This window comes from Lolium rigidum, chromosome 2 (assembly GCF_022539505.1).
Source record: "Lolium rigidum isolate FL_2022 chromosome 2, APGP_CSIRO_Lrig_0.1, whole genome shotgun sequence".
In the NCBI taxonomy this organism is placed as follows: Eukaryota; Viridiplantae; Streptophyta; class Magnoliopsida; order Poales; family Poaceae; genus Lolium; species Lolium rigidum.
In genome coordinates, this window is record NC_061509.1 from 270334901 (window position 1) to 270349816 (window position 14916).

The 14916-nt window shown below is 44.1% G+C and overlaps 2 protein-coding genes across 2 annotated transcripts; one reads left to right on the forward strand and one right to left on the reverse strand.

The window, feature by feature from the left end:
• Window positions 1–86: 86 nt before the first annotated feature.
• Window positions 87–2043, reverse strand: LOC124688772. Its single transcript, XM_047222408.1, has 4 exons — window positions 1878–2043; window positions 1227–1297; window positions 968–1103; window positions 87–178 (listed from the first exon to the last, which is right to left on the reverse strand). The coding sequence occupies exons 1-4, from the start codon at window positions 2041–2043 to the stop codon at window positions 87–89; spliced, it is 465 nt and encodes a 154-aa protein (XP_047078364.1).
• A 266-nt stretch (window positions 2044–2309) lies between these two features.
• Window positions 2310–6598, forward strand: LOC124688773 (NADH dehydrogenase [ubiquinone] 1 alpha subcomplex subunit 9, mitochondrial-like). Its single transcript, XM_047222409.1, has 12 exons — window positions 2310–2432; window positions 2512–2617; window positions 4150–4214; window positions 4298–4383; window positions 4463–4547; window positions 4619–4689; window positions 5119–5250; window positions 5391–5506; window positions 5607–5730; window positions 5812–5880; window positions 5972–6092; window positions 6172–6598. The coding sequence occupies exons 1-12, from the start codon at window positions 2327–2329 to the stop codon at window positions 6318–6320; spliced, it is 1230 nt and encodes a 409-aa protein (XP_047078365.1). The 5' UTR covers window positions 2310–2326; the 3' UTR covers window positions 6321–6598.
• The last annotated feature ends 8318 nt before the right edge of the window (window positions 6599–14916 follow it).

Below are 14916 nucleotides of genomic sequence, written 5' to 3' on the forward strand. Positions count from 1 at the left end.
CTGGCATTCCAACGTGCCGAGATATATCATTACTTACGCAGAGCGGCACGCCGCCCTTGTGTTCCGGGACTCTTCTGGTACATGCTTCATCGTGCTTTCGTCCCAGGCATCATCGCATCCTTGTCGATCGCTCGCTGCCTTGCGCGCTCCATCTTCCGCTTACGCCACTCCTCCAGAGCTGACCATGGTTTCACACAAGAGATCGTCAGGTTCTACAGACTACCAGGCCAGGTAGGGAAAACATCTGGCATGCTATGTGCCTCTAACAAATGCGAAAACAATCCATGGCTTATCGATCACAGAGCAGTACTGCTCCAGAACGGCAGATTGCCAGTTCGTCTAGAAAAACAAAACATTGCTTCATACAGAGAACGACGCAACTGTATGCCTAATTTGCATCTTTCATGGTTTCCTGTCTTTGTCTTCGCAGTGGACTAGATTGGATTGCTGGAGCACAAAATACCAGCTTAGAATTAATGTTAGCTAAGCATGCAAAATACTAAATTCAATGTTTCAAATTGTCAGTGCTGTGATGAAGAGCTTCAAGTTCCACGTGTATGATTTGCAGATTAGTTTGGTTGGTAGTTCCACTGTGTAACCAGACTTCTGTTCCATAGAGTATGATGTTATGCTGCATGTCACAGTAAAGGGCAGTGGATGTAAACAGAGGGGAAAAAAACCATTTTCATGTGGATCCAGTGCATCAGTAAATCAACAAGATTAATTTTTAACTGTGTGAGCTTGCAGCACTACTGAACCAAAATACGATAACCTTGGCGTGCTAAGGCGTTTGAAATTATCGGGCACAGACAGCAGTAATATAGCACTTCAAGCCAGTTACTTGCACAGCCATGCATGAAAATCCTCCAGGTTCAAACTGACAGAGATAGTATAGCTATTTCTGCCGAATACATAATATGTTCCTAAATATGCAGCGAAGAAAAGAGGCAGAGATGGATTAAATAACCTCTTTGGCTGCTGCCATCATTCCCTTGCCGTAAATCCTTCAACCTGTTTGATAAGTCAACGGCAGCCGTCTGCTTGGGATCTTCTTGCGTTGACATGCCATGCTCACCATAAGATTCTTGCTCAATTTCCTTCACCTGTGTAACATTCAATGAGCATTACCACTACGTGATACTTTTTGTTGTTTGTTTGGCAACACGATGAGTATTCTTTCTTTCTTCAAATCAGGGAACAAAGGGACAAAGTGTGCATTGACTTACTCTCTTGATCAAATCCACAGGCTCCATAGCACGACGCAACTCTTCAGACTCCCATATGTACCGTAGCTGAGCTGCCAAACAGTAGCACCCGGTCTTTCCACTCAGTTTAGTTATCAATCAATAGTGAAATGCCTTGAAACTATATGGTCTAATTTCTCCTAAAGAAGTTGTGTCCCATGATATGAATCTAGCATTTGTAGTGGAAGGATAAAGCTAAAACATCTAAGCTTCAAGGATACCGAGTGCGATTAAGGAAAGGTGCTGGTATATGATGGCCTAAACATGCAAAGCTACACATGTTACTGTGGCAAGGGGACATGTCTTGTATATGGAGCAAAAAACACGCTCTCGACTTAGAACTTAGAAGCTCTGCTCGTCTGGGATTCCGAATGAAAAATAAAAATTGTTGGTGACCTTGCTTGCAACGAACAAGCCCACATTTCATGATGCCTGGTGTTATTCAAGATCATACACTACATTTACTTGAATTAAAGGGAAGCGTTCCCAATCGGGTTAGATTTACTGCGCCTGAGGCAGTTAATCGTGCTACATTTGGGGACCAAATCGAGCAGATTTCTCGACCCGAACGGTCCAACAGCAGACCAGATTCTCTTAAGTACTCAAAATCGGCTGCGGATTAGGCTTCCGTACCTGAGTCGAACCGGTGGCTGCCGGGGAGGCGCGGCCACGCCGAGAAGTGGTTGCGGAGGAGGAGGGCTACCGCGAGCACGTTGATGGCGCACAAGGCGAGGGTGGCGTTCTTGTATGACATCCTGGAGCCCGCCGACCCCGCCCTCCACGGCGCCTGAGCGTCCATCCTGTCTACGGCGGCGGTGGCGGTGGCGTGCTCGCCGGAGAAGACCAGGAAAGGAAGCGGACGAGGCCCACCCCACCAACCGAAGCTTTAGAATACGGTTTACAGAACGGGCCGCGGCCCAGTTAAAAATTGAGGCCCAGGGTTCATCAGGCCCATACTAGTTGGGCCACATTTCCTAGATTCCGACGACCCTACCCATCTCACCAGCCACTACCACCACTCGGCCTCCCCGTCTCTTCCTCCCGAACTCCGACTCCGGCGACCACCACCGACGACGGCGACGATGCAGGCGGCGGCGTTGCGGCGCCACCTCCTCGACCAGCACCACCTCTCCCCGGCCTCATCGGCCGCCTTCTCCGCCTTCAGATCCGCCGCGCTCGCTCCCCAAGGTACGCATCGGAGATCTCCCCGCGCGCCCTTGAAATGGAGGGTGGATCTCACCGGTGGCTGGCTGGCTCTGGGATGCAGGGCTCGGCGGGGCGGATGGCGCGAGGCACATGTCCGCGAGGGCGCCGGCGGTCAAGGGGGCGGGGCATCTCGTCCGCAAGGGCACGGGAGGGAGGTCCTCTGTGAGGTGAAGCCGTAACCATTTCTCCTCTGAACTCTGGTCAATCGGGTTGGGCGTTTCGATGCTGTAGGGCTGGCCCTCGGGGTGATTTCATTTCTGTGTGTTATATTATGTTGATGTTGTGATCTCTTCATACAGCCGTGCTAGAGAGGTGATGCCATGACCGCCTTGATGCTTTGTAGCTCACATACTGTATTTTCATTTTGCATTGTTTGTGTCTGAGTGATTGATGCTATCTGAAATGTTCTATTAGGAAGTAATTAAGGCTTCAAATAGTACTCCTAGGTTGATTATTCACGAGCCTAACTGTATAGAGGCCTCCTGACTTTTAGTCCAAGCTCTACAGCCGCCACCCATGTTGTGACCTGACTTTTAGTGCAGTTTTAGTTAAGTTGAGCTGAATTTGAGTTATGTACACTGTTATTGGTAAAGTAGTGACTATTGTGCCTATAGGTAGGTATATGCTGCTGAACAAGATATGAACCTTTGCCAATTTTGTGTAAACTCTTGTGCGACTACATGCCCACTCATTTTCTTTTTCTGGTATAGTCTCCGTCCCATGAAACCAAATTTACACAAACTCAAGACATGTTTCATGGGATGGAGGGAGTAGTACACATGTGAAAATTAGACTTGAGTTGTGTAGTGTGCAGTGTGCTCATGTTTTTCTGATCCAGCATGGTCATTGCATCTTTGGATCAAAATGTCTTCGGACCAACAAGAGTCTTCTAATAATTTGTCAGAGTCGCCTTATTCCGGCAGTGTTGCTTCGGTCTAACACAAGAAACCATTGTCGCTATTTTTGACAGTGGAATCATCGCTACAGTGTTGTGATCTCTTCATACAGCCGTGCTAGAGAGGTGATGCCATGACCTCCTTGATGCTTAGTTCGACACGACCTCTAGCTCACGTACTGTATTTGCATCTTGCATTGTTTGTGTCTGAGTGATTGATGCCATCTGAAATGTTCTGTTAGCAGTAATTACGGCTTCAAAATAGCACTCCTAGGTTGATTATTCACGAGCCTATCTGTATAGAGGCCTCCTGACTTTTAGTCCCAAGCTCTACAGCAGCAACCCATGTTGTGACCTGACTTTTAGTGCAGTTTTAGGTGAGTTGAGCTGAATTGGGGTTCTGTACACTGCTATTGGTGAAGTAGTGACTATTGTGCATATAGGTAGGTATTAACATTGGAGGCATGATGTTGAACAAGATATGAACCTTTGTGATTTTGTGTAAGCTCTTGTGCGACTACATGTCCATTCATTTTCTTTTCCTGGTATAGTAATTTGTACTCCCTCTGTCCCATGAAACCAAATTTAGAAAAAGTCGAGCATGTGAACATTAGGACTTGAGGTTGCAATGTGTTGGAAAAAAGCAGTGTGCTAATGTTTTTTCTGATCCAGCATGGTCATTGCATCTTTGGATCAAAATGTCTTCAGACCAACAAGAGTCTTCTAATAATTTGTCAGAGTTGCCTTATTCCTGCAGTGTTGCTTCGGTCTAACACGAGAAACCATTGCCGCTATTTTTGACAGTGGAATCGTCGCCACAGTGTTTGGAGCTACTGGATTTCTTGGACGCTACGTTGTGCAACAGCTTGGTGAGATGATAAGACTGTGGTGCTATACGGAATTATTTGTCACTTAATAACCATGGATTTCTCAAAATACTATTTTTATTCAGCAAAGATGGGATCTCAGGTTCTTGTCCCGTTCAGAGGTTGCGAGGATTCTCACCGCCACCTGAAATTAATGGGTGACTTGGGTCAGGTACAAGAACTACTAACAAATAGTGTTAGCCATTATCCCTTTGCTCTTTCCGTCTTACGTATTTTCATCTTTTTGGCAGATTGTTCCAATGAAATACAACCCAAGAGATGTGAATTCGATTAAGGCTTCTGTAGCCAAGTCAAATGTGGTCATCAACCTCATTGGTATGTTTTCTTGAGACACATTACTGTCATATTGAAATCTCATTCTACTTATGTCGACTTAATTTCAACAGGACGGGAGTTTGAAACAAGAAACTATGGGTTTGAAGAAGTAAACCATAATATGGCTGAACAACTTGCTATGGTATGCATTGTGTAAACATCCATTTTTCTTCCTGCTGCATGCTTTATGTAGACTATTGTTGCAAGGGCCATTGATATTAGGAGTAGATGCCTTGCAACCAGAATCAACTTGAGCTCTCGTCCTGTGAACTATGGCCCACCTGTTCTCGACCTGGGATTACATTCATAGACAAGGAAACTGTTCTGCTGGTTTGTGCTATGAGTGCTAGCTTTATCTTGGCATGATTAAGTATAGCTGTTATTCCAAATTGTACATGTTCAGATGACCGTGGCTTGGTTTCATCCAGTGTACTCCAGAGCACAAGATTTTGTAGCTTGGTGCTCTGACACATGATATTTTTGTTAAATTCTACTTTCTGTAACATGCAGTCTTACACTAATACTCTATATATTGACCAGCTACTAACAAGTTGTACTGGATTTTACACAGATATCCAAGGAGCATGGGGGTATCGTTAGATTTATACAGGTTTCTGCTTTAGGGGCATCAGCCTCTTCACCTTCTAGATTGCTTCAGGCAAAGGCTGCTGGAGAGGAATCTGTGTTAAAAGAATTTCCTGAAGTAAGAATCTTCTCTCAGTTTCGGCAACTATAGTTGCCATCATAGTTCTTGTTTCTGTACTATCTGAAGTTAGCAGTTAAATATTTCCCTTGTATGTAGTCAATGACTGCAACGACAATTTTGTCTTTATCCATCAACAGGCTACAATCATGAGGCCTGCAACCCTGATTGGCACGGAAGATCGGATTTTGAACAGATGGGCAATGTATGCCAAAAATTGGGGTTTCCTCCCACTAGTTGGTGGTGGATCTACAAAGTAATTGAGTTTGCTCTTTACTTCTATCATGAAATGATGTGCTCTATACTTCTTAGATGCTTCCACCAGCAGCTGAATTACTTGATGCAACATTTTGCAGGATTCAGCCTGTTTATGTTGTGGATGTTGCTGCTGCCATTGTCAACTCCCTCAAGGATGATGGCACCAGCATGGGAAAGACCTATGAACTCGGTGGACCAGATGTTTACACTATTCGTGACCTGGTAATTACCGTACACAACTGCTATGCAATAATAACTATGTTAAACTTGTATGATAAGATGATAATGCTGTGGTTGTTACAGGCTGAGTTGATGTTTGAAACAATACGCGAATGGCCAAGATATGTGAATCTTCCTTTTCCTATTGCACGGGTATGGATATAGATAGCAGCATGCTTAAGTTCAGACAAACTGAGGATCTGGTGGCCTACGTATTGACACTGCTGCTGTTCTTGTTTTGCAGGCTATTGCTACTCCAAGGGAATTGCTGCTAAACAAAGTGCCTTTTCCTTTGCCAACTCCCTCAAATTTCAATCTCGATCAGATCAATGCACTCTCTGTAGACAACCTAGTATCTGAAGATGGTAAGGCTACTGCCTACAAGCAATACAATGATCTCATTTTTTTACTCATGGCATTGGCTCACATTGTTGCCTGAAACAGCTCTCACTTTCGCGGACCTGGAAATCAAGCCTCACAAGTTGAAGGGATACCCAACCGAGTTCCTTGTCTGCTACCGGAAGGGTGGCCCATCTTTTGGTTCCACCGTCAGCGAGAAGATGGGGAGTGCAGATGTAGCACCCCGTTTCTGAAAATGCTGTAAAATTTATAATCATTTAGTTGAAGATAAGTTGTTGTGTTTGTCTCCTTGTCATCTGCGGTGGCAGGACTGATTTGATGCAAGCATTGGCCCATGTCCTTGTTTTCCTTATCAATAAGAAAAGGCACGGATGTATTGTGAAATTTTTGGATTGGAAATGCAAAAGTATACAGAATCATTGCTGCGGCGATGACACAATTGAGCGCTCTCAGAGTATAAATCTGATTGCTCCTATGGCTGAGCATTGTTTCAAATTATTTTGAAGGTTCAGTTTGCTGGTGAATATTTTATATTGTGTGTGTATTAGTATGTTTTTCTTGCAGTGCATAGCAACATTTATTTAGCACAGTATAGATTCATCATCAATCAGGTTGAGACAGTGAAATCCGGTGGATCATCCGCTCAAACAACAGGCCAGCGGAGCTAAGAAATGGGCTGCTGCATTGGCTTGTTGGACAGTGCTCGAACGTTCGTTTTAAGTCGATCGTCAGGAGATAACAATCCTCATGGGTCGGCGCTTCTACCCCTAGCGCCACCACCATTCCTACATCCATTACATAGTTAGGGCACACGAGGCATCAGTGAAAAAAAAAATCGGGCTCTGTGGAGCTCGGTCTCCATTTGGAGTTTCCGGAAAGGGCAATTCCCTCGTTAGGCGCGCGCGCTACAACTTGAACTGAACAAAATTCAGAAAGAAGAATGTGAACCTTTCATTTTGTTTTGTTGATGAAATGGTATGACAATTTTTTTTAGCTGTCTGTTACTGTCCCGCTTCCTTCGTGCTCTCCACCACATCACTGAAACTCCTCCCAATAATTGGGACGAGCGGGCAGGACACCACGCGCGCAGCCACCGCCACAGCCGCTGATCGTTGCACGGTCTACGGCGCTGACATGACAAACTAACAGGATCATGGACAACAGCTCCCGGTCTCAAAGTCGCGGCGCGGCGCAACGGAAATCACGCAACCTCTACTGGATCCGATGATGCGGAGATGGCGACGTCTGCATTTTAGCCGCTACGCTGGGCTGAGCTCTCCCGACGAGACCGACGGACGGAGCAGACGCGTTAGCCCTTGGAATTATCTGCCGGCGTGATGCATGCAACAACCGGTGAACGACGGCGAACGATGCCAATCAATCAATCATGCAGATGCAGGTTTCAGGTGTCACATAGTCCATGATTGCCGCTGCTTCCCCTGTGACAGCCGAAGCACTACTGGCCGCTAACCCTGTGCGGTTTCATAGGAAGGAGGAAGAAGAAATTAGTTAGTGGAACTGTATTATAAGCTTGGTCGGCAATTTCTTTATCTGCAATTCTCGAAATGCTGAGCACGGCCCTGGTTAGTAAGATTTTGTTGGTCGATGCTTATTTTATCATGCAATCCATGGATGTCATCCTTGCTAAGCAGTCGCGCTTTTTTTTTTTTTTGGCCGCAAGGCACCGATCTGTCATAGTCATCGTTCAGAAATTAAGTATGAGGATCACGTATATCTGCCTGCATCCTGGTCATTTTCCTAATTCTTTTTTGTCTGGTGCATGTTCATGTGGCGGTTAATTTTTTCCTTCTTTTGGTCATCCGCTTGCAGCAATTGATGAGAGGATTTGACTGTCTCTCGCCTGCTCTTTGCTTCTCCAAACGCGTTTACTCGCTCTCTTGCTTGCTGCATGCTCGCATCGATAGATTACATATATTATTCGTTTCCCCTTCCTCAGAAGATGCAGTTGCACATTGCTTTTTTTTTTTTTGACGGGGGAATAGAGATCTATTACTCAACTTGCACAGCAAGATCACTGGCAACAATGTTTGTTACACAACTGGGGGCAGAGTCCACCCAGTAAAAGTCAGACGCAGCTGACTTAACACCAACCTTTGCAAGCTCATGAGCTGCAGAGTTGCACGCACGACGGCAAAAGGAGAAACTAAAATTTTGAAACTCAGCAGCACATTTCTTCCTTGCCTCCATCGTCGATGGCCATAAGGCGGACCGGTCCAGCTCCTCACTTCTCAGCACTCGAACCAGATTTGAGCAGTCTGATTCAAAAATGACCTTTCTTGCGCCCACCACAGCAGCACCCTTCACAGCGGCGATGCAGGCCAGAGTCTCAGCGTGCAGGGGATCCCGGAGATGACTCAGCCTCCCAGCCCCTGCTGCAACAAACTCCCCCCGGTGATTGCGGATTATAAAACCCCAGCCACCAGTGCCTGTAGCCTCATGAAAGGCTCCATCAAAGTTCACCTTCATGAAGTTGCACATTGCTACTCTCTGAATAAAGTGGCAATTTTATCTGAGTCTAGGTATATACCTGTCCTGTCAACAAAAAAAAGTTTAGGTATATAACGCTTGTTTGTTTAGTTATGTTGGATCAGCTCACTTTCCATTGATCGCATCAAGGACTAATCGACGAAAGAAGAAAAAAGCATCGTCATCCTTAACGTCAAGCATGTTCAGTGATGGATATGCGAAGCATTGATTTGGAGCTGTACGTACCACTGCGGTGCTGATCACAACAAGCTAGCTTTCGCCTGTCGGATGCTTCCCACACAACAGCGTTTCAATAGCAAGCTAGCTATGTCTGCTTTGTATCTATATATTGCACATCTTTCGTGACAGACGAACGAAAGCAACTGAAAACCCTTTTAATGATCAATGCTAGAGGGGGCACTTAAATAATCACTTAAAGTGCAAATTAAACATGTAGTAGTACTTAACCAAGTTCTAGTTAGCTAACTAACACTGTTGTCCTTAGTTCATAAATCCATGTACATCATGAAGCTTGAACAAATGGAGGGGCACATAAAAAATGATCTAGGGCATATTTTTTCGATAAAGGATGCTTTATTACTTTTTAGAAGCAATTACATCCAGCCTCTGCATAACCAGGATGCACACAGCCGTTTATGAGTCTTAAGTCCAAAAAGATGCCAAACTAAAAAAGAACTAGGCGGAATACATATCGGAACGATGAAGTATATAACGCCTAAGGTGTGGGTGGAGCTTCAATCCGTAGACTATGCTGCCACCCATGTAGGGAAAAAGTATCCCTCGCCGTAGCCTCCAACCGTGTACAGACCTCCGTAAATAGGTCTCGGTTCTCCATGCGCCGAAGAGGTAACCACAAACGGAGAATACCCGTACATCCGTAGATGACCTGCAATAAAGAGCAATTTTTATCATTAAAAATCTTGTCATTTCTACTCAGCCAAAGCGCCCAGATAACTGCTAGCGCCCCCACCCTAAGAAGCAACTTGAACCTTGGATCTATACCATGAAGCCAATTGCCAAAGACATTGGCCACACTAGTAGGAGGATACAGGGTAGACGCTACTTGGATGACAGACCAAATAGATCTCGCGAATTGGCACTGGAAGAAAAGGTGTTTAATAGTTTCATCGTGATGACAAAAAACACATTGAGTACTTCCATGCCAATTCCGCTTAACAAGATTGTCTTTGGTGAGGATGACACCTCGACGAAGATACCATCCAAATATTTTTATTTTTAATGGTATCTTCATCTTCCAAATTTTCTTATTATTATCAACTCGGTAAATCGAATGAAGTATGGCGTTGTATAAAGATTTGACGGAGAAGGAGCCATCTACATGTAAATTCCACCTAAATTCATCCGGTTCGGGTGATAGATTAATATCCCCCAACCTTTGAATTAAGGCATTCCATGCCAAAAGCCTTTGTCCTAGCAAAACTCGTCTGAACGTCACATTCGGGGGAGATGTAGCCATTACTGTGGCAATGGTATCTCCTTTGCGACGAACGATACTATACAACGCAGGATACTGTTCACTTAGGGGTGCATTGTCTAACCAAGCATCCTCCCAGAACCGTATTTGTGCTCCATTCTTAATTGAGAAAGTTCCATGGCGGAAAAAGACATTCTTTGTCGCCATTAGACCAGCCCAGAAGTGTGAATCCCCAGGTTTTCAAACCACTTGGGATAACGTCTTAGAACCGATATATTTTCTCCGAAGAATAGTTTGCCAGATCCCATCCTCGGTAAGGAGCTTAAAAAGCCATTTACCCAGCAGAGCTGAATTCTTGACCTCGAGGTCATGAACTCCAAGCCCGCCTTGATCTTTGGGACTACAAACTATACTCCATTTAACCAGACGATATTTCTTTTTCTCACTGTCCCCTTGCCAAAAGAATCTGGATCGATAATAATCGAGTTTGTGCAGAATTCCTTTTGGTAATAGGAAGAATGATAACATATACAGTACCATATTTGTCAGTACCGAATTAATGAGTACCAATCTTCCTCCCAGGGACAGCAATTTACCTTTCCAACTACTAAGACGCTTCTGTAATCTTTCTTCCACTATTTTCCATTCAGCAATCGTAAGTCTCCGATAATGAATCGGAATACCCAAATAGCGAATAGGAAATTGGCCTTGCCCGCAACCAAACAACTCGTATATAGAGCTGTATCATCTTGGGCATCACCGAAGCAGAACAATTCACTTTTATGGAAATTGATTTTCAATCCCGACAATTGCTCAAAAGCCGCCAAAATTAATTTCAGGTTGTGAGCTTTTTCGAGATCATGATCCATAAACAGGATTGTATCGTCGGCGTATTGAAGGATAGATAAACCACCATCAACAAGATGTGGAATCACACCTTCAATCTGACCATCAGACTTGGCCCGCTCTATGAGTATAGCCAGCATATCCGCCACAATGTTGAATAACATTGGTGATAACGGATCTCCTTGGCGTAACCCTTTTCGTGTTTGGAAATAATGGCCGGTGTCATCATTAACCCGAATTGCCACACTACCTCCATACACGAAATCATTTATTAAAGCGCGCCATTCAGGAGAAAAACCTTTCATCCTGAGTGTCTGTTGTAAGAAAGACCACTTGACCTTGTCATAGGCCTTTTCAAAATCTAATTTTAAAATGACCCCATTTAATTTCTTAGAATGCATCTCATGTACCGTCTCATGCAAAACCGCCACTCCATCAAGGATATTTCTTCCTTGCATGAAAGCAGTTTGTGATGGTTGAACGACATGATCGGCAACCGTATTAAGTCTAATGGTGGCCACTTTCGTGAAAATCTTGAAACTTACGTTTAAGAGGCAAATAGGTCTATATTGTTGAATCCTTTCTGCCTCATTAACTTTCGGTAACAAGATTATTTCACCAAAATTTAGACGAAATAGTTCTAGTTGTCCTATATGCAGAGCACTGAACAAATCTAAAAGATCCGCTTTAATAGTATCCCAGAAAGTTTGATAAAACTCCGCTGGAAAGCCATCGGGACCCGGTGCTTTGTTGCATTCCATTTGGAAAATCGCCTTCTGCACTTCTTCCTCAGAGTACGGTGCAGTTAGTAAGCCATTTTCTTCTATAGAAACTTGGGGTATATCAGGTGTTAAGTCCTCATTTAGAGAGAAGGAACTTTCATCCGGAGGACCAAACAAGCCTTTATAATAATTAGTAATGTAAGATTTGAGTTGCTCATGGCCTTCAATCAACCCTTCATCTTGAATAAGAGAGTGAATACGTTTTTTCCGATGTCTCCCATTGGCTATGCCATGGAAATATCGCGTATTTGAGTCTCCTTCCAAAATGAATTGGGCTTTGGAACGTTGATACCATTTGAGTTCCTCTTCGCGAAGAAGACTCGCCATCTGCGCATTGGACTGGTTCTTAAGTTCAATCTCATGCGTAGACAACGGTCTTACCTCAGCAACCGCCTCTAGCTCATCAATCACAGATGATAAGCGAGCCTTCTCTTTTTTGAGGAGACCAGCTGTATGGGCAGCCCAACCAGAGAGATGTTTGCGCATTGCCCGCATTTTATTATTCCATCTCAAGATTGCAGTGGTACCCCCAACTGGCCTCTCCCAAACCGTCTTAACCATCTCATGGAACCCTTCTCTATGTAACCAGCCAAGTTCAAATTTGAAAGGCCGCTTACAAACAGGTCGGGGATTCCCAGTAGTTAAGAGGATAGGAGCATGGTCAGACAATTTTTCAATACGTTCTAGTGCACGGACATACACCATAGGGTATTTATCTTCCCATTCGGTATCCATCAACACGCGATCTAGCTTTTCGTATGTGGGCTCAGGCAAGCTGTTGGCCCAAGTAAACTGTCGACCGGACATAAACACCTCTCTTAAGTCAAGGCTATCAATGACAGCATTAAACAAGAAAGGCCAATGTCCATCAAAAGACCTTTACTTTTCTCATGAGGAAATCTTAGTAAATTAAAATCCCCTCCAATCAAAATCGGGTAGGGATTATCTTTAGAAAGATTTACCAACTCACGTAAAAAGTCAGCCTTAAAAGCATCTTGGGCGGCACCATACACAGCAACCAGACTCCAAGTGAAACCGTCGGCTTTATTCTGGATGTCGAGCTTAATGTGATACTCTCCATCAGAACTAGCTAGAACAGTCATGGTGTCAATGCGGACGCCAAGTAAAATGCCCCCAGACCTACCACGAGGCGGGCGAGAAAACCACTGAAAGTTAATCCCACCAGATAACCGGTCTAGGAAACTTTGTGAGAAATGTCGTCTACCCGTCTCTGATATGGCAATAAAATCTAAATCATAGTCTCTACAACCATCGGCAATATGAGAATGCTTAGCCAAGTCTCCAAGACCTCTGCTATTCCGAAACATGCCATTCATCGAGAGACTGTTTTAGATTTAGAACCCTTGCTATATCGACGAGACTTCTTTCCAGCAGACGACCGAGAACCTCGTGTTGAAGCATTTAGATCATAAACTGAACTAAGCTCCGAGTGTTCTAAGTCGACTTCTGAAATATTACCAATGATAGCTGAGAGAAGCTGACCATCTAGGATGTCATCCTCTTCATCATCATCTATCACGGAAGTTTCAAGCACCGTGGAGTCATTCGGAACAACCGTTAAACGGTCAAGTTCTGTTTGTCTCAACACATTAGCCGAAACCGAGATCTCATCAGACGTAGTACCCAACGAGACCCCTAGACTACTCAAATTAGAAGAAATGCGAGAATCTGAAAAAGAAGTAAAAGACTTGGATGGTTGTTTCATACCAGCCGTGTCGAGGTTCTTCTCCGCCTTTCGTCGCATGGCCCGCTGCATGACGTCCTCGTCCGTCGCCCCCGACCCATCCTCCGCAAGCGCGTACCTCCCACTCCGTCTCACCGTCGGCTGAACGACAGGAGGAGGACTAGCGGGAGGTGGCATCTGCAGGATGGGGACCGGTGAAGGTGAAGACGAAAGCCGTGAAGACCCAACCGTGGACGGAGATACAGCCGGCGTTCCAGGGGTAGACGTCGGTGTAGATTGTATCATATTAGTATAGTTCGGCTCAGTTGGATTGACTGGTTGATTTGTACCGGCTGGCCAGATAAACGTGGTAGGTCATACAACATTTCTTGGGCTACCTGTTGAGTAAAAGAAAAGCTTCCCGTGATTGGCGGAGTAACCACATTGTTAGGCACGATACCATGATACATAGATTAAGACCTTGTAATTGTAAGGTCAAGCAAGTGGTTGCCTCCTCATGGTACATGCATGCAAGTGTACGTCGAGTAGGCAGATATACTACTCCCTCTCTGTTCACAATTATTTCACGTTCTGAGTTTAATTAAACTTTGTAAACTTTGATTAGATATTTAGGAGAAACATCAACATCCACAATATAAAACATATTGTAATAGGATTATCATAAAGTTTATTTTCATATTATATGTACTAGCTATTGTAAATATTGATAATTTTCTTATATCCTTGTTTAAATTTTGCAAAGTTTAACTTTAATTAAACCTAGAACGTGAAGTAAATAAAAACGGAGGGACTATATGGTAGTCCCTTGATTTCACTTCAACGTATTGAAAAGGATTTTTCCCAAGATTTTCCTTTGAGGGAGGGATTACTACTACGTTTATCCACCACACTATTTAGGGAACCCTTTCATCCTCGGAGCCCAACCATCGTGGAGTAAAGATTTGCGATCGTGTTGGGAGACTCCAATTAAATTTTGGAGATTGCTCCAACCTTATGTGTAAATATTCCGATCGCCGTCTTCAAGGCCACCACTTAGTGCATTGTGTTATTGTCTGTGTGGCGAGACCACATGGACAATAATGTGAGCTTTTGTGGTGTTGGTGGACTTTGTGTTACCACACCTTTCCAACGAAGATGTGTTTCCCTCAAAGGAAAGGGCTCTGAGAATACATCCGTGTCTCCGTAAGAACAAACTCCAAGCCTGTTTGCATATACTTTGAGAATGTGAGTATATTTGATACACATGATGGTGGAGGTAGATTAAAGGCCATAAATATACCGCGAGAAATTCGCATGATAAAAGTCGAAAAACAAATGTGTATGGTTCCCTTGTAGACGGGCAAATGACATGCGAAAAAACAAATGCTGTGTTACTTCCCCATGGTCACAATCGATCATAGTGACAACATGTTTTGTCTTGCTGAATAGAAAATAGTCGAGGAAAGACTACAAGAGCAACTTAGTAATTGGAAAAGAAAATTATATCTCTGGGTGGAAGATTAGTCCTCATAAATTTAGTACTCCCTCATATGGTACTATATATGATCTCTTTC

Coding starts and splice junctions, on each gene's coding strand:
- LOC124688773 (XM_047222409.1), top strand. CDS start 2,327: ATGCAGGCGGCGGCGTTGCGGCGCCACCTCCTCGACCAGCACCACCTC. Junction 5,881..5,971: donor TTCCTTTTCCTATTGCACGG/GTATGGATATAG, acceptor CTTGTTTTGCAG/GCTATTGCTACTCCAAGGGA. Junction 6,093..6,171: donor CAACCTAGTATCTGAAGATG/GTAAGGCTACTG, acceptor TGCCTGAAACAG/CTCTCACTTTCGCGGACCTG.
- LOC124688772 (XM_047222408.1), bottom strand. CDS start 2,043: ATGGACGCTCAGGCGCCGTGGAGGGCGGGGTCGGCGGGCTCCAGGATG. Junction 1,298..1,877: donor CAGCCACCGGTTCGACTCAG/GTACGGAAGCCT, acceptor ACTGTTTGGCAG/CTCAGCTACGGTACATATGG. Junction 1,104..1,226: donor CTGTGGATTTGATCAAGAGA/GTAAGTCAATGC, acceptor AATGTTACACAG/GTGAAGGAAATTGAGCAAGA.